Source organism: Mandrillus leucophaeus, unplaced genomic scaffold, assembly GCF_000951045.1.
Source record: "Mandrillus leucophaeus isolate KB7577 unplaced genomic scaffold, Mleu.le_1.0 Scaffold872, whole genome shotgun sequence".
Lineage (NCBI taxonomy): Eukaryota > Metazoa > Chordata > Mammalia > Primates > Cercopithecidae > Mandrillus > Mandrillus leucophaeus.
The window spans coordinates 428,672-455,147 of NW_012109497.1; the positions used below are offsets into that span (position 1 = coordinate 428,672).

At 43.7% G+C, this 26,476-nt stretch overlaps 1 protein-coding gene across 1 annotated transcript in view; it reads left to right on the top strand.

Annotated features, from left to right (window-relative positions):
* PDSS1 (prenyl (decaprenyl) diphosphate synthase, subunit 1) overlaps nucleotides 1-26,476 on the top strand; it is a 59,410-nt gene that overhangs the window by 31,498 nt on the left and 1,436 nt on the right. Inside the window, exons 6-11 of the mRNA XM_011969103.1 lie at nucleotides 1,202-1,343; nucleotides 4,727-4,838; nucleotides 4,936-5,045; nucleotides 15,763-15,843; nucleotides 16,313-16,426; nucleotides 23,330-23,410. Of these exons, the coding sequence (XP_011824493.1) occupies nucleotides 1,202-1,343; nucleotides 4,727-4,838; nucleotides 4,936-5,045; nucleotides 15,763-15,843; nucleotides 16,313-16,426; nucleotides 23,330-23,410 (640 nt within the window). The remainder of the gene's footprint in view (nucleotides 1-1,201; nucleotides 1,344-4,726; nucleotides 4,839-4,935; nucleotides 5,046-15,762; nucleotides 15,844-16,312; nucleotides 16,427-23,329; nucleotides 23,411-26,476) is intronic.

Consider the following 26,476-nt stretch of genomic DNA (forward strand, 5'->3'; position numbering starts at 1 on the left):
AGGCATGGTGGCGGGCGCCTGTAGTCCCAGCTACTCGGGAGGCTGAGGCAGGAGAATGGCGTGAACCCAGGAGGCGGAGCTTGCAGTGAGCCAAGATCGCACCACTGCACTCCAGCCTGGGCGCCTGGTGGGCGCCTTGGTGACAGAGCAAGACTCTGTCTCAAAAAATAAATAAACACATAAATAAATAATAAAAATAAAAATTCCCGTAGATGATGGTGGTAATAATGATTAAAATAAAATGGGGGACATTCCCTCTGAACTGTAAAATTCCTATCTGCATACTATCTTCTTGAGCCTACTTATTCTATAGTTTGTGTTAAATTTGGGAAATAAAAGTTTAAATTTCTAATGAGAAGGTTAAATGTGAGTTGGAAGAGTTTTACAAACATCTGTTGGTTACTGAGATTGTCACACTAAATGTTTAATTTAAGACATTACTACGCAGGCTGCGGTAATCCATGGCCTGTAATTACTAGGCCTGTAATCCGCACTTTGGGAGGCCAAGGCGGGCGGATCACTTGAGGTCAGGAGTGCGAGACCAGCCCGGCCAACGTGGTGAAACCCCATCTCTACTAAAAATATAAAATTTAGCTGTGTGGGGTGGTGTGTACCTATAGTCCCAGCTACTCGTGGAGGCTGAGGTGGCAGAATCACTTCAACCTGGGAGGCGAAGGTTGTGGTGAGCCAGGATGGCACTACTGCACTCCAGCCTCAGCAACAGAGCGAGACCCTGTCTCAAAAAAGAAAAAAAAAAAAAGACAGTATTAAAAGCTTTGAACATTGAGACAGTTGAGTCTTGAAAATACTTTTTAAAAATGCTTCTCGCCTCTCTTCCCTATCCACCCCAAAATTTAATTGTAAACTTACAGACTTAAACATCTGACCAAGAACACTGTCATACAGATGATTCTTCAGCCCAATAAGATCAGCCAGACTTCTGATCGTTTACTGCATTTTTGGTTAATTGTACAATTTCTACTTCTTTAATGCGGAATTCATAAAATGTAGTTGTGGCAGGGTTTCTCATACGTTTGTAAATGTATAGAAATGGCTCTATCGTGAAGCCAAAGTTTTTATACTGTTTCTCTTAGAGAAATAACATTCTTTATCCTAGATCCGATGTCCAGTTTTCACAAGCTGATTGCTGAGAAGGTTCTAGGCGGCGTCTGTTAAAAAAGCATTGCTTTCTGTTAATTAGACATGTGCAAGCCAGCCAGCGCACCATAGCCTTAATTGCAGAAATGATCCACACTGCTAGTCTGGTTCACGATGACGTTATTGACGATGCAAGTTCTCGAAGAGGAAAACACACAGTTAATAAGATCTGGGGTGAAAAGAAGGTATGGTTTTTTTGTTTTTTTTTTTAAATCTGTCTTACTGAATCACACGCTTTTTGGACCGCATTTGTTTCTCAGATTTGTCTCATTAAAAATACGTTTGCTCAAATGTAATATGGTCTTCTGAATTTCAAAGACATATTCATGTCTTGTCTATATACAGATATTTGATAAATAAATAATAAAAAATACCATGGAAAAATAAACTTAGTATTTCTAATAGAATTCCTTTGGTTATGAGGAAAGGGATTTTCATGGGTATCCAAAAAGGGTATTTCATGAGGAATCAAACATTTTACTTTTGGGCTTAGATTACCCAGATTCAGTTTAATTTTTTAAACATTTGTTTGAGTGCTGCATATAAATGTCAAAGCAAACAAAACAAAAAAAAAAAAAAGGAAAAAGAAACCTCAGAGATACTGTTCTACCATGAAAATTCTATCTTTTGAAATAGAAGTTCTGTAATTGGATTTAGTTCGTATATGTATATATTAAAGCATATTTCTGTATTATTAGCATTGGGAATATGAGAAACAGGGACTTTGGTTTAAGGATGCATAGATTCTGGGTTAAAGGATGAGAATAAAGTTGAACAGATGAGAATGAAAATGCACAGGCATCCATCACCATCACCACACACGTGCCTCCACTGAAGAGCAAACAAAAAGTTTGTGCAGGCCAGGCACAGTGGCTCACGCCTGTAATCCCAGCACTTTGGGAGGCTGAGGCGGGCGGATCACCTGAGGTCAGGAGTTTGAGACCAGCCTGGCCAACAGGGTGAAACCCTGTCACTACTAAAAAAACAAAAAAAATTAGCCAGCGTGCGCCTGTAATCCCAGCTACTCAGGAGGCTTAGGCAGGAGAATCACTTGAACCTGGGAGAAGGAGCTTGCAGTGAGCCGAGATTGCACCACTGCACTCCAGCCTGGGCAACAGAGTGAGACTCCATTTCAAAAAAAAAAAAGGTGTGTGCAACTAGAACTACCCCACCTTCACCTCCTTTTCTTTCACAGATTTATAGTATTCCTGGTTAATTCCTATTGTCCGTATTAAAAGAAGATATACACACACACACACACACACATACACACATATATATGTTTATTATTATCTTCACATGCTGATGTTATTTGAACATAAATGACTTTGTTTTGAAATGGAGTCCTGCAATTTCATTTATATGCCTTTTATTTCAAATTTTAGATGGAAAGGCTTTACGTCCTGTTGACTAAATTCTGTACATCAGAAGGTTGGCCAAAAAAGCAGATGGCGTTTTGATTTGGAGAGGACGTGGGTAACTCTGTGACCCGTCCCTGCAATCAGCTGTGTCTGTTTTCAGGCAGGGCCAGTCCTAAAGCCTTATTTGGAGCCTTGGGTTAGGGAAGAGGATCAAGAGAACAAATGATGGTCTCCACCTTGGCTAGCCCCTGTGTGTCTGCCTCGGCCATTAGGGGCCTCTTTCTGAGGGCAGGCCAGGGACACATGTGCTGCTCTCACCTGCCTCTTTCAGTTCTGACAGCCATCTACTTAGCACAGGGCTACTTGCCAGTTCCTACCTGTTTCTGCCTCTGACCCACAAATGCTACGTTACTGGTACAAAAACCCACACACGCTGTGCCCTCTCGGTGAGCCCTTGTTAGGCCTGGCCTGGGCTTCCTATCTCTTCTTTCCTTTAACTCCCACCCCTGGCTGTCCACAGTCCTGTGGCTTCCATGTCATATGCTGGACCTTTTGGTCTCTAGGATCCCCCCAGCCAGGAGAAGAAAGAAGTAAAAGCCAATGGATCCTGAGCCCTGAGCTGCTAATGATGTAGGGGCTGAGTGGGAGAATGTAAGTGGGTACCTATATATCATAATTTGTAAAATGACTTTATAAGCATATACTTACATCAGGATCTCTTACATAATATGTATATTACATAAAGTGGTGATTAATTGGTAAACACACTGAACATCACTATTTTAGATACCAAAGAACTAAGACGATAAGTACCTAAAATAGGTGTGTTGAAAATTCTGTGAACTCTAGCCTTTATGACTAATTACTACAGAATATAACACTTAACGGCCGGGCCTGGTGGCTCATGCCTGGAATCCTAGCACTTTGGGAATCCTAGCACTTTGGGAGGCTGAGGCAGTTGGATTGCTTGAGGCCAGGAGTTTGAGACCAGCCTGGCCAACATGGTGAAACCCCATCTCTAGTCGAAATACAAAAATTACCTGGGCGTGGTGGTATACGCCTATAGTCTCAGCTACTCATGAGGCTGAGGTGGAAGGATCGCTTGAACCCAGGAGGCAGAGTCTGCAGTGAGCTGAGATCGTGCCACTGTACTTCAGCCTGGGCAGCAGAGCAAGACTCTTTCTCAAAAAAAAAAAAATTGAATATAACATATATATCTTTAAATATGCAAATTAATATACATAGCACGTATTTCATTATAGCATATAATTCAACTATTTATGCAGTAATTTATAACTAGTTGCTAGTACAGTGTAGACATCCATCACAGTCTAAAGAAGACTGGAAAGATGTTGATTGCTTAGTGTTCAATGGAAAAAAATTTTTTTGTGTGTCTGGGAATGAGGGGCAGTGTCACATAGTACAAAAAGCATTTCACTTGGAGGCAAAATTCTTTGGTTTAATTTTCATTGAAAATAACATGTTTCGTGCCATGCTCTGGGGTGTGCTCAGTACCTGCTGAGATGATTCCTAATCCGAGCTCCGGCTCCACCCCACCCTCCCCGTTGACCTGGGAGTATAGAGACTAGAGCATCACTGACTGGTATGCAAGATGTGATGGTCGCAGCATGCACGGGTGTTGTACTCACACAAAAGGGAGGCATCTGACTAGACTTAGGGTTGGGGGGTGACTTCTTAGAAGTGGCAACTGAACTAATTATGCAAATAAGTCCACTCAGTGAAGAAGGGGGCAGAACTTTTTGAGCAGAAGGAACAGTAAGTGGAAAGGCATAAGGGAAGAGTGAACATCCACTGTAGTGAAACTGAAGGCAGCTGCATTTTGGTGGGGCTGGTGGGTGAAACTGCTCTCCCTCTCCAGGCATTGATTTCTTCAGCTGTCAACTGGGGAGATGGACATGGTCATCTCTGAGAGCCAGTCCAGTTCAAGCACTGTCCCAAATCTGTAACCGATTGTTACGAACTGGGAAGAGTGACATGGTCATCTCTGAGAGCCAATCCAGTTCAAACACTGTCCAAATCTGTAGCTGATTGTTACGGACTCCTGTTGAGGAAGAGGAAGGTAAAAACACCTGCATCCAAGATGAGCCCCCACTTCCACGAAGCTCCCCTCCAGTCAGGTTCATCGTTGGCTCTACTGCTCTGATAAATTTTTCTGAACGTTTTGTTTTCCCCCTGTCTTTTTCTAGGCTGTTCTTGCTGGAGATTTAATTCTTTCTGCAGCATCTATAGCTCTGGCACGAATTGGAAATACAACTGTTATATCTATTTTAACCCAAGTTATTGAAGATTTGGTGCGTGGTACGTTGATTCTGATTTTTCTTCTTTGTTATTCAGTCCTGGTGTGTAGCTAGGCAATAAAACCACCTCTCAAATGACTCTTTTTCCTTCTTTATAGGTGAATTTCTTCAGCTTGGGTCAAAGGAAAATGAGAATGAAAGATTTGCACACTACCTTGAGAAGACCTTCAAGAAGACTGCCAGCCTGATAGCCAACAGTTGTAAAGCAGTATGTACGTTCTGTCTTTCTTCAAGTTAAAGCCTCATAGCTGTTTTTTGGGAGCTAATTCTCCTAGAAAATATTTCAGTGAAGAATCTTAAAATAGTATCCAAAAATCCCAAGAGGTTAAGGAGGAAAAGAATGACATCCCCAAACAGTAGAGGACTTCTGCTGTGTTTTCATTTTTGCTATCTTCTTTTGGTATGCAGGTGTTAACTTTTCATCTTTTCTTCCCAAGAACTGAATCAAAATAAGCTTTCCTGCACCTTCCCCAATCTGATTGCCAAACTGTGTATCATTTTGAACAATTTACCGTAATTTCTCTAATGATTGATGTCACACACACTCTTTCTGATACTTTACCTTTTAAAAATGAAGTGCTCTGTTCTTTAATATAGTATTTACCCAGGAAAAGATATCTATTAGATTGTACTAGCATTCTATATACTTTTTTTTTTTTTTTTTTTTTTTTTGGAGACAGAGTCTTGCTGTGTGGCCCAGGCTACAAAGCAGTGGTGTGATCTTGGCTCACTGCAACGTCCACCTCCCAGGTTCAGGCAATTGTCCTGCCTCAGCTTCCCTAGTAGCTGGGATCACAGGTGTGCACCATCACGCCTGGCTAATTTTTGTATTTTTCCTAGGGTTGGGATTTTGCCATGTTGGCCGGGCTGGTCTCAAACTCCTGGCCTCGAGTGATCCACCTACCTTGGCCCCGCAGAGTGCTGAGATTATAGGCATGAGCCATCGTGCCTGGCCAATCCTTCTAATATTTTACGTGAAATATAAACAAGTCCTATTTCTTCAGAGTACAAAGTGAGTATAAGCCATAACTGTTTCTCCCCTTGCTTTCTCCCTGGCCTTCCCTCCACTGTGCATACACGTGTATACATTTTTTTTTTTTAATGAGTAATTTCTTTAATCTGTAGACAAATATGTGGTATTCATTGTTAGTCCAAGAATGAGAAACAGTCTCTCCAAAGAATTGTTTCTCTGCCCATCTCTAAGCCTGACAGATACACAGAGATAAAACCTAGACAAATGACCTTCCCGTGTGATTACAGCCACAAAATAAGGAAGACTTGTAAGGGTCACATGTCAATTGCTGCCATGATAGACTCCTAAGATTATTAACAGGTAAAGAGAGCTTTTGCTCAGACCTCTCAGGTGAAAAAGTCTCTTGCCGTTAGTGTCTCTGTTTTGAAAAGTGTCAAGAAATGTATAATTGCAAGCCAGAAACAAATGAGGACAATCTTTTCTTCCTAAAAAGACTTAATGGAAACTTTAAGGAATGTAAATTATGTAGAACATGCCAGCCACAGTCTCGACCACTTTTGTCTTTTTATTAAAAGGGCTATTATGTTTTTATTTCCGAGAAATTATGTGGGTCTTTTTTTTTTTAAGTGAGATGGAAGAAAGTATAGACACAAGATACTAAATAAGAGAATAGCCTATTTTAAATGGGTGTTCTAACACTTTTACAGCAATCCTTTATATATTATCGTGCCCTTGATGGCCCAAATCTCCCTGAAGGTCAGGATCCATCCTCTTAACACATTAGGATGCCTTAATATTACTTATTAATATTTATCCTGAAGAGGATGTGTTAAGTGAGGCCCATTGATAATTTCACAAGTTTGAGACTGCAAACTTAGAAGCATTAGCATGGCCAGGGGAGGTGGCTCACACCTGTAATCCCAGCATTTAGGGAGACTGAGGTGGAAGTTTTGCTTGAGACCAGAAGTTCAAGACCAACCTAGGCAACATAGCAAGATCCCCTCTCTACTTAAAAATAATATTTAAAAAATAGAGTCTTAGAAGCATTAGTAGTAGTGAGACTGTTGGAATTGGAAACACCGAGACACTGTCTGCACCACGCGGACATCCCACAGGCACAGGGGGCGGCACCAAATTGGAGCTAGCACAGAAATTCACTCAGTGATGGAATCTTACAAATGGTCCAAAGAAATGGACCTGAGTCGTGATAGAGAGGTTTCCTCATGCTCACCGTTCTCTGCTTAAGAAGCCAAAGATAATGCACAGGAATTCTTTTATAAAGATATGCAATTCATTCTTCAAAGATTAGCAACTGAACAGTGAACATGTTAACGTGGCTGGACCCTTATTAAAAATGAAATGTTTCCTGCTGCCCACTAGGGGGCATGCTGGCATTGTCCCAGCACTACCTCCTTTTCATGTGATTTATTCCTAAACTCCAGAGCTCTTAGAATAATAAAGCAAAATCATAGTGTGAGCTATTTGAATAAAAGTTTCTATATTTAAGTGCCTATGGGTGGAAATATTCCAGAGGTGTTATGGATTCAAAATGGCTATTTTTATGTACTCTTGGTATTTAAAATGCAAAGCCATGCGAGCTCCAAAGAAATGCATGCAAAGCAAATTAGACACACCAAAAAGAGGGGAGGAGGAGAACTGAAAGAGCAGAATTATTACAGAAGAAGAACTAACAGGATTGCAAAATGTATTCAGAATTGGAGGGAAACTTACCAGCTGCATTCTACTAAGGATGCCATTTCTTCGCATCCTTTTTTTAGTGAAAATAATATTAACATCTAAGAGAGGGCTGTCTATGGGGATTGTTTTGTGATTGACTGATATTAAAATAGAATCCATTTTAGGCCAGGCATGGTAGCTCACACCTATAATCCCAACACTTAAGGAGGCCAGGGCGAGTGGATCACTTTAGTCCAGGATTTCGAGACCAGCCCGGCCAACATGGCAAAACCCCATCTCTACTAAAAATACAAAAATTAGCTGGGCGTGGTGATGCACACCTGTAATCCCAGCTACTTGGGAAGCTGAGGCAGGAAAACCGCTTGAACCCGGGAGGTGGAGGTTGCAGTGAGCCAAAATCACTCCACTGCATTCCAGCCTGGGCAACAGAGCGAGACTCTCTCTCAAAAAAAAAAAACAGAATTCATGTTATTATCAAAAGATGACTTATTTATTTACATACATACTCATGCAAAATACATTTTGTAGCTTAGTGATGAAGACTGTGGCTTGTTCGCCAGAAAATCTGGTGGAAATGAGACCTGAGAGGTCAGGGGGTCTGCCCAGTTGTGCAGCCAGACAGCAGCTGAGCCGGGACTTGAACCCAGAACTGAGTATGATAATCCTACCTTTTCTGTCTCTCTCTCTTTTTTTTTTTTTCCTGAATTTCTGTTCTCTCCAGGGCTGCTTGTGGCCTGGAATTAATGGGCTGTCTTCCTATTACTTGATTTTCAAAGCCTTCGGTACCACTACGGAATTGCATATTGTGGGTAACGTTAGCAGAACACTCTTTTTTATTGAATTCATTTTTTTGAGACAGAGTCTTGCTCTGTTGACCACGCTGGAGCGCAGTGGCACAGTCTCACCTCACTGCAACCTCCACCTCCCAGGTTCAAGTGATTCTCCCACCTCAGCCTCCTGGGTAACTGGGATTACAGGCGCCCACCACCACATGCCACACCCAGCCTCTTTTTTTACAATATTCGTATCTATCTATAGGCCTCATTCAGATCTTGCCACTTGTGAACTGTTATAACAAAAGGGAAAACGTACTTTTCTGTTCCAGCATCCAGTCCGGGATCTCACGTTGCATTTAGGGGTCATGACTCTGTAGTCTCTTGTCATCTACAACAGTATTTCTTTGCCTCTCATTTACCTTGGTATTTGGAAGAGTGCAGGCCAGTTATGTTGTTGAGCCTCTCAGTGGGGCTTCTCTGATATTTCTCAAGAATCAATCCAGGTTATGAATGTTTGGCAAGAATACCACAAGAGCGGTGCCGTCCTCAGCTCCTCACACCAGGAGGCACTTGCTGTCTCTCTGTCCTGCTACCGGTGATGTGTGCCTGGATCACTTGATTAGGATACTGTCGGGCCGGGCGCCCTGGCTCATGCCTGTAATCCCAGCACTTTGGGAGGCCGAGGTGGGCAGATCACCTGAGGTCAAGAGTTCAAGACCAGCCTGGCCAACATGGTAAAACCCTGTCTCTACTAAAAATATAAAAAATGAGCTGGGCATGGTGGCGGGCACCTGTAATCCCAGCACTTTGGGAAGCCGAGGTGGATGGATCACCTGAGGTCAAGAGTTCGAGACAAGCCTGGCCAACGTGGGTGAAACCCCTTCTCTACTAAAAATACAAAAATTAGCCGGGCATGGTGGCACATGCCTGTAGTCCCAGCTACTCAGGAGGGTGATGCAGGAGAATTGCTTGAACCCCGGAGGCGGAGGTTGCAGTGAGTTGAGATTGCACCATTGCATTCCGGCCTAGCCAACAAGAGTGAAACTCCATCTCAAAAAAAAAAAAAAAAGGATACCATTGCCAGGTTTCTTCAATCTAAAATTACTATTTTAACCTATTTTGGGTGAAGTGTTTTCAGATTATGTAAAGATTATTCTGATGGTTGTCAAATGGCTGTTTTTCTATTTTCATCATTTCTTCTATATCACTCTTCTACAAGACAGTTGGTATTCTATCTTTATTATTATTATTATTATTATTTCATTCTCAGAAGTGGTGAAGAGTTGGTATTCCATTGTAAGGAAGCTCTTAACTGTATGGGCTCTTGGATTCTTATTTTATTCTGTATCTTTTTTTTTTTTTTTTTTTTGAGATAGGGTATAACTCTGTTGCCTATGCTGGAGTAGTGCAGTGGCGCAATCTTGGTTCACTGCAACCACCACCTCCGGGGCTCAGGTGATCCTCCACCTCAGCCTCCCAAGTAGCTGGGATTATATGCGCCCGCCCCCATACCCAGCTGACTTTTTGTATTTTTAGTAGAGACGGGGTTTTGCCATGTTGCCCAGGCTGGTCTCAAACTCCTGGCCTCAAGTGATCGCCACCTTGGCCTCGCAAAGTGCTGGGATTACAGGCGTGAGTCACTACGCCCAGCCATCTTATTTGATTCTGTAGATTATAACACTGTCATTATTTATTTTAATACTCAATTATCCAACGTATGGCCCATGGGGGAGGCCCTTTAATCTGGTTCTGTGTCCTCCTATCGTTTTTTCAGCACCCCATTTCTGGCAGGAGATATTCAGCCCTGTTATTCACTGTTCTCCAAGGAACCCACATTCCTTTTGGTGGAAAATGGTGTTAAGAAACCAGAATTTGAGTATTGGGTGTCACCGTTTCTAGACCCACCCAATGGACAGAGCTAGGAAATACATGTATGTATTATATGTAATGTAGGTAGATACATGTATATCTTTCTGTACCCATCCGCACTTATTCAAAACCATGAGGTATCAAACAGATAGTTCTAAATCCATCTAACACCACAGGATTTGTGGTTTATTCCAGGATTCCATCTTTCCATATTTGTAACTCACTTCCCAAACAGTGAGAGACCTGGCTCCTATTCTCCACGGTGTGTTTATTTGCACAATCCAAGAATATACCACAGGAGTTTCCAAATTCATGACTCATATCTCTGTGAAAAGCAAACCCAGTAACTAGACTCCAGTATTTGTCATTCCTTTTGTCTTGGGCCTGAGGATAATAGAATCAAAGTTTATCTGTTCAAAAGTTACCTTTCTCTGTGGATCAGTGTGGTTATGTTATTATTTGGACTATATTAACCCATTTATGCTAGTGTTCCACTATTGGAACGCTAAGCTTGTGGTGTTATTTCTATCCTACTGCTCAATGTCATTACCAAGGTCTGATTTTTCACACAAAAAAATTTGCAACCTCCAGCATAAATGGGTTAATAGTTGGGTTCATTTTTATTCCATTTTAGGGATTCCCTTTCATTCTTGCTGATTTCGGGTTTTGGTTTTGAGCGTTTTGTTATTGTTGCTGTTGTTTTGAATGTTTGAAACAATGTGGCCGGGCGCAGTGGCTCACGCCTGTAATCCTAGCACTTTGGGAGGCCAAGGCAGACGGATTGCTTGAGCCCAGGAGTTTGAGACCAGCCTGGGCAACATGGCGAAACCTCTTTCTACAGGAATACAAAAATTAGCTGGGCGTGGTAGTGCACACCTGTAGTCCCAGCTACCTGGGAGGCTGAGGTGGGAGGATCACCTGAGCCCTGGGAGGTTGAGGCTGCAGTGAGCCATGATCACACCACTGCACTCTAGCTTGGCAACAGAGTGAGACCCTATCTAAAAAAAGAAAAAGAAAAATTAGCTCCAAAAGTCAGAACTATGCAATACAGTAACTCTCCCTTTTGCCCTGTTCTCTTCCCCTGCCCCCTTGTAGGTAAGCAGTCTTGTTCGTTTCTGGTTCCTCCTTCCTGGGTTTCATTTCGCACAAATAAGCAGCCACAAGTATGCTCAATCTTCCCTTCTTTCTTACAGAAGAGGTAGTACCCTAGACTACTCTGCTTTACTTTGCATTTCTTAACAGTTTATTAGGAAAATGATTCCACATTGGTTTGTAGGATCTTCCTCATTTCTAAAACTGCTGTGTCAGGGCTGGGCATGGTGACTCATGCTTGTAATCCCAGCACTTTGGGAGGCTGAGGTGGCCAAATCATGAGGTCAGGAGTTCAAGAGCAGCCGGGCCAACATGGTGAAACCCGTTCTCTACTAAAAATACAAAAATTAGCTGGGCGTGGAGGTGCGCACCTGTAATCCCAGCACTTCGGGAGGCCAAAGCAGGCAGATCACTTGAGGCCAACATGGTGAAACCGTATCTCTACTAAAAGTACAAAAATTAGCCAGCTGTGGTGGTATATGGCTGTAATCCCAGCTATTTGGGAGGCTGAGGCACAAGAATAGCTTGAACCCGGGAGGTGGAGGTTGCAGTGAGCCGAGATCACGTTACTGTACTCCAGCGTGGGCTACAGAGTGAGACTCCCATCTCAAAAAAATTAATAATAATAATTAATTAAAACTTTTTTTAAAGCTTCTGTATCAGATCCCATTGTGTGGACATAGCATGGTTTGTTCAACCAACCTTCTATACATGGGCATTTAGGTTTCCAGTTTTGCAATTACAAACACTACTGCAAGGGCTGGCCTTGCATAAACCTATTTTTGTATTGTGAGAGGAGTGCCTGCAGGGTGAATTTAGGGGTAATTGCACATATGGTTTTGTTAGGCAGCACCACATTTCCCTCTGTTGGGTCTGTACCAGATGTGTTTCCACCAGCAGCTTTTCAGAACCTCTTTTCCCACAGCCTTACTAACTGAATGTGCCATAACACTTTTGAGTTTTTGCTAGTCCAGTAGAGGAGAATGTATTGCGGTGGACTTTTAATTTACATCTCTCCTTTCTGAGTGAGTGGAACATTTTTCAGATGCTTAAGGGCCATTTATTTATTTATTTATTTATTTATCGGAGTCTTACTCTGTCACCCAGGCTGGAGTGCAGTGGCACGATCTCGGCTCACTGCAACCTCCACCTCCCAGGTTCAAGCAATTCTCCTGCCCCAGCCTCCCAGGTAGCTGGGATTACAGGCATGAGCCACTGCGCCCGGCCCTTCCCCATCTTGTTGAGACAAGGCTTGTAAGGATGTGATGCAAGGTGTGAACGTTCCCCAGAAAGAAGTGCATATGCACAACACAGCCTGGCTGCAGCATCTGCTTCAAACAAAACAGTCGGTCGAGCTCCACTTTCTTTGACTTAATCATTCTTCATGCTCCACCCATTTCCGGAAAGATGTGAGGCATGTCTCTGATGCTGAGCGCAAGTCTGCGCACCTCTTTGCCTTCTTGTATGTTGTGCCATGTTGTGTCTAATTTGTGGCAGTTTTCTGTTTTCCTGCCACAGATCCAGACAGTCCTGACCTGGGATGGGGAAGCAGGACTCTCTGGCATGGTCTTTATGCCACCCCAGGGAAATCTGGGATAGTTGAAATCTGAGCAGTAATGTCCCTTCGCCATGTGTCAGGCAGAAGCCGCCCACTAAATAACCTCTGTGTCAGCATGTGTGGGCGTAGAGGGGGCAGTGCAGACAGACTGCAGCTTTGTGCGTACTTGGACACGTTCCTTGACCTCTTGGAGGTTCCATTTTATTGCCCAGCATAGAAGCAGCACAGCAAAGTGATGGAGAGAACAGTACCTAGAACCAGACCGTCTGGGATGAAATTCAGGTTCCAGCGTGTCAGAGCCATGTAATGCCTGGGACCGTCTGTGCCTCAGTTTCTCGAACCTCATAAGTGACTTAAAAGGTGAGAATTCTCAGAACAGTGCCTGGCACATAGTGGATACTCAGGAATTGTTAGCTTTTATCATCACCAACCACATAATCCATATTTGTGGGATATTGTGAGGTTTAGCTCAAATCATACCAAGTACTCATCATACGTGCTCCACACATTTTACTCCATTAAAATGTTCACTAACAGATTTTTAGGCCGGGCGCGGTGGCTCACACCTGTAATCCTAGCACTTTGGGAGGCTGAGTCAAGCAGATCACCTGAGGTCAGGAGTTTGAGACCAGCCTGGCCAACTTAGTGAAACCCCGTCTCTACTAGATACAAAAATTATCTGGGCATGGTGGCGCATGGAGGCTGAGGCAGGAGACTCGCTTAAACCTGGGAGGTGGAGATTACAGTGAGCCCAGATCGTGCCGCTGCACTCTAGCCTGAGTGACAGAGAGACTCTGTCTCCAAAAAAAGAAATGGATTTTTAGAAAATCTTTCACTTTCCAGGAAGAAAGTTTATATTCTCTATGGCTTTGTGTGGAGGAAACAGCATTAATCTCACTACAGGAGACTGCTTCACTCTCAGTGATTTCTATCTAGGATTATCTTGGTTCCCAGTATCATTCTGGCCTGAGCTCAGCACATCCCAGGCTGCCCAGATCTTGCCATGCTCTCCTCTGAGCCAAGCTGATCTTAGCTTCTCAGAAGTTTCTGAATTGTCCCCCATGTGGTCTCCCAGACTCTTTAGTTGAAAAAAGGAGCCCTGCCTGACTGCCCAGAGGTCAGTGCCTGCCCACGGGAAGGGGTTTGCTGTTGAAAGCAGTTACTGTTCACTCAAGTCTGTGGCCACCTTTATGGTGCATGCAATTTTACCATGTACTTATGGCCAAGCCCTACATAGTCAACAGACCTCATTAAGTTGTCAAAAAGTATTCTCAGGCTGAGGACATTATGCGACCTGGCTTCAGTTGGCGGAGGTGCGTGGACACTGCCAAGGCTCCTATTTCTGGTTCCAGTGGATGAGGAGGAGGACAATTATTCATAATAATGGCAAACAGCAGGGTGCGGTGGCTCACACCTGGTGGTAATCCCAACGCTTTGGGAGGTGGAGGTGGGAGGATCATGAGCCCAGGAGTTTGAGGCCAGCCTAGACAACATGGTGAGACTCCATCTCTACGAAAAAATTAAACATTAGCTGGGTGTGGTTGCACGTGCCTGTAGTCCCAGCTACTCAGGAGACTGAGGCGGAAGGAACCCTTGAGCCTGGGAGTTCAAGGTTACAGTGAGCTGTGATTGCACCACTGCACCCCAGCTTGGGCAACAGAGTGACATCCTATTTCTAAAAAGAGATAATAATAGCAAACACACATTGAGTTCTAACCAGGCGCCAGGCACTATACTGAGGGTTTAAATGCAGCATCATGTCTGTTTCTCACAGTAACGCTACAAGGTAGGTGCTTGTGATTTCCACATTGTACAGATGAGGAAGCTGAAGCCGAGAGAGGTTCAGTAACATGCCGACGTCACGTGGTACTTGTAAAGGTCACAAATGTAGCCCCACAGTCTCACGGCAGAGCCTGCAGCGCTGCACCACACGGATGCCTGAGCCAAGTTCACTCCCTGACCGGAGAGCCACAGAGGCAGGACCGAAGGTCAGGGGACAGGGTTTCCTAGCATCTGCGAGCCTTTCAGAAAGGCAACTAACTGTGCAGCACTCCAGCTGGCTTTCTCACGGAGATTGAGCAGAGACGTCTCTCCGGTAGACACAGACCATCTCTCCCCTCCCCCGTGTTGGTTTTACCCAGGCTTTGTTTTCTGAAAATGTGGCTGGGCCTGCTTAACATGCTTAGCAGGGCACTGGGAAATGCACTTCAGTGGCCGGTGCCAGCTAGCTTTTTGGAGTTTTAAAAAGACTTTCCGAAGTCTTATTTCTCCCCCACTGAGAGGAGGGAAAAGGGTTTTTATACAGTAACTCCTTTTGAGAGAGATGTGGAAACAGTGGGACCAGTGAAGTTCCTTCTGATAATAAAAAAGCGATATCTGTGTCTGAAGCAGGAGGCTTGAGACGATTTTTATGGACAAAGCAAGAAATAACTGCATTCAGAAACAGGTGAAATTCCCAAAGATGATGAAAAGGACTACAGATGGGGAAATTGTGTGTGATTACATGAGTATCTCTTCCTGAAATGAGGGACACATTGATGGAGATTATTAAAGCCAACAGTAATTGAGCTCGCTTGCTGAGTGCTGGAAGTCAGTATTTCACAGATGAGGGTCTGTTTCTTGTGCATGTCAGGAAGGTTTACTTAGCCTGTTACCAGCAGAATTAGTCCAGCTGTAGCTCCGTTTTTCCTAAGCAGTGGGAAAGGCTGCTTATCCTGTCTGAAAGCAGGGGCCGGAGAAGGGGAATTTTCTTAGAATTTAACGACACAATCTGAGGCTGAAACTCTGTGATTGGAAATGCGGTTTTGTACATGCTTGGTGTCCCTCTGATGTCAGCGTCTCCTGACTGTGTATAATCTAGCCCCGCTACCTCCTATTTTAAGGAATTCCTTCAGTCAGGGGTCAGCTGCTGTACTGCTGGCTGGAAGCAGCTTATCTCAGAATGCTCTTTTTGTTTCAGGTCTCTGTTCTAGGATGTCCCGACCCAGTGGTGCATGAGATCGCCTATCAGTACGGAAAAAATGTAGGAATAGCTTTTCAGGTTGGTATGCTTTTTATTTGTAAGAATGGTAGCACCAGGCCGGGCGCGGTGGCTCAAGCCTGTAATCCCAGCACTTTGGGAGGCCGAGACGGGTGGATCACGAGGTCAGGAGATCGAGACCATCCTGGCTAACACGGTGAAACCCCGTCTCTACTAAGAAATACAAAAAACTAGCCGGGCGAGGTGGCGGGCACCTGTAGTCCCAGCTACTCGGGAGGCTGAGGCCGGAGAATGGCGTGAACCCGGGAGGTGGAGCTTGCAGTGAGCTGAGTTCCGGCCACTGCACTCCAGCCCGGGCAACAAGAGCAAGACTCTGTCTCAAAAAAAAAAAAAAAAAAAAAAAAAAAGAATGGTAGCACCGTGATACAGTCAGCATTCTCCCCTAGTGTGGAATTGCCAAAATAGCAGGAACAATGGCAGCGATGTTGGCCTGGCGGTGCTCCTTACATCCCATTTTTCCTTTTGCCAGCTAATAGATGATGTGTTGGACTTCACCTCATGTTCTGACCAGATGGGCAAACCAACATCAGCTGATCTGAAGCTCGGGTTAGCCACTGGTCCTGTCCTGTTTGCCTGTCAGCAGGTAAGTGTTACGAACTCCCTTCGACACACCACTGATAGCCCCACAGAACTGATGTCCCGCGACACACCTGATGGGAAGGTTGCGTAACGGAATAGATGGGAAGGCATTCAGGTAAGAGATCACAGGTCTGCATTTGATCCCGGCTCTGAGTGAGATGTTAGGGCTGGTCATTTCACCTTGCTAAGCCTGTTTCCTTATCTGTAAAATTGAGAAGATCAGCTTTCTCCCAGGGGGGTTGTGAGGATTAGCTAAGATCCTATTTAAGATCTTTGTGTCTTGTGGTGTGCCAGAGGCATTTGAGGTAGCATCATGATTATTTCCATATATTTTGGCCACTGGCAAAGTGAACAGTTTCCAAGTGTTGATTATAGGACTGGACTCTGGTGGTCCTCAGAGCCCCTTAAAAGGCACAGGAAGCATCAGGGCCCTCCAAGCATAAGAAATTCTCCAGTTTTAGAAGTTTAATGAGACTCTGCTGCTCTGAGAGAGGCCTTAGAACTTCGGCCATTGCCTCAAAATGTCAAGAAGTCAGTGGAGTGCGGTAGACCCACATAGTTCCTTCTTTCTCCGGATTGAGGGACTGAGAAGTGAGGAAGTCAGTACAGCTGCCCTCGTGTCCCCCTTAATGTGAATGAAAGGCTTAGGAAGCTTCAAAGATGTTCCCTCGACTGACAAAGCAGACATCCTCACAGCCTCCTCTAGATGCTGGCCACATGGCTTGTGGCTGTACTGAATGTTACTTGAAATAAGTGAGACATTAGTTGGTGTTGGAACATCTTGTTAATAGATTTTCATCTTAGTAGTATTTAATTTGGTATGTAGCAAAGCAGTAAGATGTTCATCACCGTGCCATGAAATTCAACATTAGCTCTTTGGTCTAAAATTATAGTAACTTTTGGTCTTTCAGAGATTTTGCCTCATTCTGTCTTCACGTTTACAAAGGTCAATCATGTCCTCCATAGAATTCAGTGATTCCACTGTGATACAGAAACCATGACCCTTGCTTTTGGTGGGTTTCTATTGGAGAGAGGAAAGATTATCTTTCACCCACTATCTAGCACAGCCATTGGCAGCGTGATTCTTCCCAGGGGAGGCTGATGTTCTGGGTGACTGGGCCAGGCTACTTGGGCAGCTTGCTAGGGCTATGAATGGAGATGTCAGGGCACTTTGAAGGAACACCTGCCCTCATTATTACAAGGCTTCCATCCTCTCAGACTTTGGAGGCTGAGGTAAGAAGTGAAAGATATGCTATAAATAGGTCCTCTCTCCCAATGAGACTTACTTGCCAGCCCAAAATCAAGGAGCATAATACATGTGCCCAGTTTTGACAAAAATTTCTAAAAATCCCCTTTTGTACATTGAGGCATGAGTGAGGAACGTTTGAGCCGTGTAGATACTATGCCGGGGATTAGAAAAATGAGGCACTGGCTTCCACCTATACAACTGCAAACATTACTTCTCAGATGCTTGTTAGTAAACATGAGTGAAGGACAGTAAGACGGACTGAGTGTGCTGAAATCCAGCTAGCTTGGTAAAGATTCCTCTACCTAGGCTCTAAGATTGTCAGGATAGAAGGAAAAAGCCTCTCCCTGGAGAAGGCGCTGAAAACGTTTTGGTTGCTGTATTTGTAAAAATCTTCAAGTTGTTAAATACTTGTTATGAACCCCAGAATACCAAGTTATCGGTTGAGTCCTTCTTAAACCTTAAGTTTCACTCTGAATGTATTTCGAAAGAAACTAACTTACTTTCCCCTCCACACACAAAGGAGTAACGGCTAACTCTGCCTTCATATATAGTAGGGGACAGGGGAGATGGACCTCTTCTACATAGTATCTGTCAGTAATCTATAAGAGATTGAAAAATGCTGGTTAAGGCTGGGTGCAGTGGCTCATGCCTGTAATTCCAGCACTTTGGGAGGCCAAGGCAGGTGGATCACAAGGTCAGGAGTTCAACACCAGCCTGACCAATATGGTGAAACCCTGTCTCTACTAAAAATACAAAAGTTAGCCAGGCATGGTGGTGCACGCCTGTAATCCCAGCTACTCGGGAGGCCGAGGAAGGAGAATCGTTTGAACCTGGGAGGCGGAGGTTGCAGTGAGCTGAGATCGCACCACTGCACTCTAGCCTGGGCGACAGAGTGAGACTCCATCTCAAAACAAAAAAAAAAGAGAAAGAAAGAAAAATGCTGGTTAAAAAACGCAAGCAAAAGGAAGAAAAAAGATTACTGTACCCCGAGCCATGGTTTTGTGTGTGCTTTACTGGGAAATCCCAGTCATGAGGCACCTACTCACAGTCACCAGACAGCAGTGTTCTCATCGGCCCATAAGGCAGTGAGTTTAAAAGGCACATTGCAGCCTCAGAAAAGGGAACACAGAATGGAGTCCAAGCAGGAAGTGACTCTGGACAGAACTCATTTCAAAAGTAGACTGCTGTTTCTGTCTTGTGGCACGTGGGCCAGACGTTAGCCAAATATGTATTTATAAGTTGCCTTCTAATAAAACAGCAAGGTTAGGCTCTTTTGTGGAATACACTGTCAAACAAGAGATTCTTAGCAAGAAATGTGTCAGAAGATTTTTGGGACTAAAATTCATTCTGGGTAAAAACAAGTTCCAAAAATAACATTAAGAATGTGCAGTATCTCCACTTAATGAAAATGTGTTTTTAGTTTACAAAGGATTCTTTCATACATTATCTCTAATCTCACAACTCCTCTTTGTGGTAGATATCATGGTGCCTATTCTACAAGAAACTGATGCTCAAACCTCGCCAAAATTAAACATCTGGTAAATGGCACAGCAGGGAACTGAACAAGTCTAAGACCAGTATTATTTTATTACATCATACACAGTGTTATTGTCACTGGTAATGCTGAGAAGTTAGTAGCTGTGATACCAAACAGGCCTTCCCACAGAGCAGGTAACTAACCCACCCGGGCACTGATGATACTCAAAGAATCATCTCTGTGTGATGTCTTTGTTATTGTGAACAACATACCTACTTAGTGGAGGAGTTCTAAGACGTCTGTAATCCTTTTCCTTTGGTAGGTGAGTTGTGTGTGCTGATGAGACGCTCTTTGAGCTTTTCCATTTGTGAACACTGGGCCAGGGCAAGCATTCTTGGGAAACCACCTTTTCCTTTTTAACTTGGTGTGGTGGGTTGTCTTGGAGTTTGCTCCACCCAGCACTTGACAGAAACCCCCTCTCTTTGGAGTTCCTTTATTTTTAACATCTCTCTTAAGGGGTTTCCTGGTAACAGTTGGTTCAGAGGATTTAAGAAGAGTTTTGGGGATTTCTGGAGAAGTCCCAGGGATGACAACATCCTCCCATGTATGTATGTATGTATATGTGTACATATTCTCTTTAAGAACAAAAACCTCAAGTTAATTGGATTTTGAAAGCTTCAGAAACAAAATGGAAGTGCTTTACTTTATCTGATGAAACTTCATTACTCTTCAAATATCTTTTTTAACAAAAACAAATCTTTCCTTTCTTCTGCTTCTCTTCCTTATTTGCTAAGTCACTAGACCCAAATGTCAGCTGTAGCCACGTTTCCAAATGCCATCACCAGCCCCTGCACCAGCTGCACAGGCCTTATGCTGTCGTGGTGACTAGTTGGTGCCTTAGAGTGACCCACATTTTGCTTGGGAAAACTCATCTACTGATCACCTTGGCGGTTTAGTGTATGGATGGGTTTCACAGCGCTACAACCTGATTTACCCACAGGTGGTTTTCCTACTCTTAAAAACACCACCTGAGCAAACAGAACTTTTATTTGTCACTAAATCTGCAGGCAATTGTTCTTCCTGCTGTGTTTCTCTTTTCTTTTCCACATACACATGAAGGGGACTGGGGAGTGCCCGGGGAAAAGTTCGATGTTTTGCATATTATAATTGCACACATGACATGTTTGGAAGGAAGGATGTAGTCACTCAATGCAAATAATTTTTTCAAATTTTGCTTTCTCAGTGCTTTTCATAGTAAAAGCATCAGTGAAAACACCCAGTCAGCACATCTTACTACACTTGCTGGTACTGTAGAAAAAGCTTATACATCATAAACACAGTAATGTCACCAGATGCCTACAAGAGGATCACATTAGTGTTAACGATAAAACCTTCTAGATATCCAGCAAGTATGTGGTATTAAAAAACGAAAACAGGCTATGTGTAGTGGCTCACACCCATAATCCCAGCACTCTGGGAGGCCCAGGTGAGAGGATCATGTGAAGCCAGGAGTTTGACACCAGCCCAGGCAACAAGGCAAGACCCCATCTCTATAAAAAATTGAAAAATTGGCCAGGCGCAGTGGCTCACGCCTGTAATCCCAGCACTTTGGGACGCCGAGGTGGGCGGATCACAAGGTCAGGAGATCAAGACTATCCTGGCTAACATGGTGAAACCCCGTCTCTATTAAAAATACAAAAAATTAGCAGGGTGTGGTGGCATGTGCCCCGTAGTCCCAGCTACTCGGGAGGCTGAGGCAGAAGAATCGTTTGAACCCGGGAGGCGGAGGTTGCGGTGAGTCAAGATTGTGCCACTGCACTGCAGCCTGGGCGACAGAGTGAGACTCCATCTCAAAAAAAAATTTTTTTTTAATTTTAAAAAATTAGCCAGGTGCATGCCTGTAGTCCCAGCTACTTGGGAGGCTGAGACAGGAGGATCACTTGAACCTATAGGAGTTTGAGGCTGCAGTGAGCTATGATTGCACCACTGCACTCCAGCCTGGGCAACAGAACAAGTCTCAAAACAAAACTAAAACCTACTTGATTTGGCTTTTTTACCACAGAAGTTGATTTGGGCTTCCCTAATTTCTTTCTAGTAGCTTGTTTTCTTCTTAAAACACCAGTAACTAAAGGAAATTACTGGTTTTCATAAGAACTAACCAGTTGCTGGCTCTATAAATTCTGTAAACACATTAGCAGTCTCTACATGTTTAGAGCTTTGTTCTGACACATATTTTGGTCTGAAAGAAACATTCTTTCTTCGTCTGTGATCACTCGGCTGAGGCTTTTCTATGTATGCCCTATTTTTTCTTCTAGGATTACTAATACCATGGTCATGGTTACAGGACAACTTATTTCATCTTCAGGTTCACTGCCAGGGAAAAACTGGCAACTGCTATAAGCACTGACGTGGCCAAAACCAAACACATCTTACCTCTTCCGTGGAGCCATAGACTGTTAGAGCTCAAGGGCTTCCGGTCATGAAGAGGAGAAGCCTAAGACCCCAGGGACTAAGGAAGTCACTCAGCTGTGGCAGTTGGTAGCCAAACCAAGACTAGAGCTCAGATCTAGGAAGTGAAGTGATTTGGTGTCCTGGCTTTTGTATTCTGTTAATGGTGACAGTTGTAAATAGTTGCTAAGTATTGTAGAATATCGATTTTACCTTCAATTGAATTTTTACCCTTTTTTTTTCCCCTCTTCTTGCTATCAGGTTAATTCAGGTCTTTTTTATAAACTACTCTAGTAACCTGTTTGTTCCGTCTACCTCTGACTCTCTTAGTTCCATGGTTCTCAACCTTGGCTGCACATTAAAAATATCAGAGTAGATGGGAGGGGGTTGAAAATCCTGGTGCCCAGACTAAGCACCAAGCCAATATAATCAAAATCTCTGGGAACAGGATCTAGGCAACTGTACCTCCCCAGGCAAGGCGCAGTGGTTCACACCTGTAATCCCAGCACTTTGGGAGGCTGAGGTGGACAGATCACCTGAAGTCAGGAGTTCAAGACCAGCCTGGCCAATATGGCAAAACCCTGTCTCTACTAAAAATACAAAATTAGCCAGGTGTGGTGGCGCACATCTGTAGTCCCTGCTACTCAAGAGGCTGAGGCAGAGAATCGCTTGAACCAGGAAGGCGGAGTTTGCAGTGAGCTGAGATCGTGCCATTGCACTCCAGCCTGGGCGACACAGCGAAACTCCATCTCAGAAGAAAAAAAAAACACACACAAAAACCTCCCCAGCTGATCCCAGTATGCAGTCAGTGTCATGCACCACTGCTCAGATCCACTGTACACACTGCTTAAGGCAGAGCTCTGCACGTAATGCTCTCTGCTCAGAAACCTCAATAGCTTTCAGTTGGTAATCAATTTAGTACTTAGAGTAGAATGCCTAATTCCCATCCTCATCCTAGGCCAGTGACTCGCAAAATGTTGGCAGAGACCAGAGATACTGGTGTCACCTGGGAATCTGTTAGAAATGCATGCCAAGGCTCCACCCCTACTCAATCAGAAACTGGGGGAGAGGCCCCACAAGCAGTACAGGCGATCCTGATACAATTTCAAGTTTACCAACCATGTTGTTTTTTATTTTTTTATTTGAGATGGAGTTTCACTCTTGTTGCCCAAGCTGGAGTGCAGTGGCGCAATCTCGGCTCACTGCAACCTCCGCCTCCAGGGTTCAAGCAATTCTCTTGCCTCAGCCTCCTGAGTAGCTGGGATTACAGGCGTGCACCACCACGCCCGGCTAATTTTTTTATATTTTTAGTAGAAACAGAGTTTCACCATGTTAGCCAGGCTGGTCTCAAACTCCTGACCTCAGGTGATCCGCCCACCTCGGCCTCCCAAAGTGCTGGGATTACAGGCGTGAGCCACCACACCCAGCCAGAACCATGTTGTTGTTGAGATGTACTTTATTCCTCCTGCCTCTCTTACTCAGTGTTGGACTAGGATAAAACATCAGAATAAACAAGGACTAGTGTCTCTCCTCCTGTACACCACCACAGTGCCTAGGCATAGACAGTGGATGTCTCTTAGCTCAGCTTTTGTTGCCACAGTTTATTGCTCCCCCACATCATCTAGACATTTAATTACATTTTTGTTGTTTCTTATTTCCTGTTGTTACAAACTAGTGTTAGAACACTTGTTTCCCCCAAGAGAAATAAACAGATTTTCTCTCTTTTTTCTTAGTTCCCAGAAATGAATGCTATGATCATGCGAAGGTTCAGTTTGCCGGGAGATGTAGACAGAGCTCGACAGTATGTATTACAGGTAAGACTATTTTTAAAAGAAAGGCAGCAGCAGGAACAACGTGGCAAAGTCCTTTAATCCAAAAATGTAAACATTAAATTACAGATACAAGACTGTTTGGTTAACTCTTGATGTGACAAAAACTGAGAAGGGAAAACTCATTTTTCAGATTTTTTGTTTTCATTTCTCTTCTAGACTACTTAGGAAATATTTTGTTTTAACTGGTCTTGGGTAAGGCACAGATATTAATGTCTGGTAAAAGGTACCTAAGTGATTCTGGTGAACTGTTAGTGTTGAAGCAGAGTGGTGTGGAACCAGCCTTCCCTGTGTCCATCAGCAGAATCACTAGGCCCCCAGTCACCCAGCCTCGGCCCCAGCCTCGGCCCCAGCCTCATCTGTGTCCCCATCCGTGACCCCACGCGGGCTGCAGCTGCACTGCTGCAATGGGCTACTCCTAATTGGGCTTTCCTAGTCTGTCCTACCTGTTATAAAAGTGTGACTAAAGACATGATCATTGAAAACAAACCAACATAGGCAAACTATACATTTATACAAACATTTCTCTTTTAAAGGGAGAACCATTTAACCCTGTTTAGGGGCTAGTGGCTTGTTTTAAATATATTGCCACATAGCTTCAGAAGCTTTCTATGGAAGCCAGATCTCTTTGCATGACTTGAGTTTTGGTGACTGACTCTCTTGAGAATGAGCCATTTCCAAGCTCACCATCATTTGCAGCCAACAGATCTCCTGGATGAGTCAGAGTGAGCAAAAACATTGTTACAAAGCAAGTGTGCCGTGAGATCCGTACTTAGTGTAGTACCTGAAAGACTTCCAAATAATTACCGTTCTGATTCTTAAAACATTTAAAAAGCAACCCCCAACCCCTAAAAGGTTATTTTTCTCTTTTAACTGACTATGCTGTTAAGCCTCATCATTCACTATGGGTTACTGGCTTTTTTGGAGAATGGTTTAAAAGTACTATTAAAAACTATGGGAGGGAGCTGGAGCTGATAAAAGTCAATATCCCTGGGAGAGGTTCTGGCTTCAGAAATAATGGTATTATTGAAAGCTGGAGTGGGAGGTGGAACTGAAAAGAGGGAAATTAATAGTAGCACCTATGGAAAATAGCAAAGTTCCAGCAATCCTAGCCAGAAATGCATTTAGGGAAAACAAAAATCCACGGGAACGTTCTCTGAACAAATTCTCCAAAATTCTAGCTCCCTGTTCACCCACATAGCTTCTAGTCCTATTCCCTCATTAAATGTGAATAGACAACTCAGGGTTACAAATGAGTTGACTAAAGCTTGCTGAACAAAAGAGTGGGACTAAAATAACAGGGGGGGGAAAAAACTCAGGAAAAACATAAATAGGAGGATCCAAAAATATACCACATTCACAAAACAAGACAGGATCAGACTTTTTAAATGAGTAAGAGCAAGTTCTAAGAAACTGGAAATGACTGAAGAGCAAACTCCAAAGAACGTCTGCAATGTGAAATTGAGGAAATCCTCCCAAGTGTAAAACAGAAAGGGGGAAATAGTGAAAAATAAGAAGAGCTACAAGGACCGGTGCCATCACGTAACAAGTATTTTGGGAAGAAAATAAAAAAGTGGTCACTTACGCAAGAAAAAGGTGTCAAAACTGGCTCAATGAATAGCAAAAATACTGGATGCTAGAAGGCAGTGGAGGAAGGTCTTGCAAATAATGATTAAACATTTTAAACCTAAGATCCATTAAATCTGAAGGCAAAAGAAAGTCACCACACATCGGGACTAAAACACTGACTTCCCATAAACACTTTTTTATTTTATTTTTCTGAGACGGAGTCTCGCTCTGTCGCCAGGCTGGAGTGCAGTGGTGCATCTCGGCTCACTGCAACCTCTGCCTCCCGGGTTCAAGTGATTCTTCTGCCTCAGCCTCCTGAGTAGCTGGGAACACAGGCGCCCGCCACCATGCGCGGCTGATTTTTGTATTTTTAGTAGAGACGGGGGTTTCACCATGTTGGCCATTGTGGTCTCGATCTCATGACCTCGTGATCCACCCAGCTCGGCCTCCCAAAGTGCTGGGATCACAGGCGTGAGCACCACACCTGGCCTGCGTGAACACTTTCTGGGTAGGTTATTTGCAGATGTACTTCAGCAAAATGTGTGGAAAACACTGAGAGAAGGCAGGCTTCTGTACAAAAAGGAACAGCAAACTAAAATGTGTCATGTTTTGAGCAATTGGTATAGAAAATCAGATTTCTTTCAACCACAGTGTTAGGAATATTCTATTTCTAAATGTCAGAGGGGTCTGGGCGCACTGGCTCACGCCTGTAATCCCAGCACTTTGGGAGGCCGAGGCGGGTGGATCACTTGAGGTCGAGAGTTTGAGACCAGCCTGGCCAACATGGTGAAACCACGTCTCTACTAAAAATACAAACATTAGCCAGGCGTGGTGGCACACGCCTGTAATCCCAGCTACTAAGGAGGCTGAGGCACGAGAATCCCTTGAGCCTAGGAGGCAGAGGTTGTGGTGAGCCAAGATCACACCACTGTACTCCAGCCTGGGCAACAGAGCAAGATTCTGTCTCAAAATAAATAAATAAATCAATGAATGAATGAATGAATGAATGAATGAATGAATGTCAGAGGGATCATGAGCCATGGAGAAGGAAATAGAATTATAGTATATGACTTGATTCTGCAGTAAATATTTTTACATCATAGAAATGATACTTTATTAGTATTTGGCTTTTAGAAAGAACCAATATTTTAAAACATGGTTACAGAATAGAATGTAAGTATCCATAGTCTAACAGTATAGTTAAAGGACAGGAGCTCATACAAGATAAAATCAGAAGTTGATGCTACCTAACAGAAGCAATCAACAAAACAACTAAAGACAGCAGTGTCATGATCAGGAGGCACAATATGGGAGGGCTAAATCCTCATCTTAATAAAAAGGTAACAGGTAATAACTAAAACTGGCAATCAAGAAATAAAAACTAGGCTGGGCAAGGTGGCTCACACCTGTAATCCCAGCACTTTGGGAGGCCAAGGTGGGCGGATCACTTGAGGCCAGGAGTTTGAGACCAGCCTGGGGCAA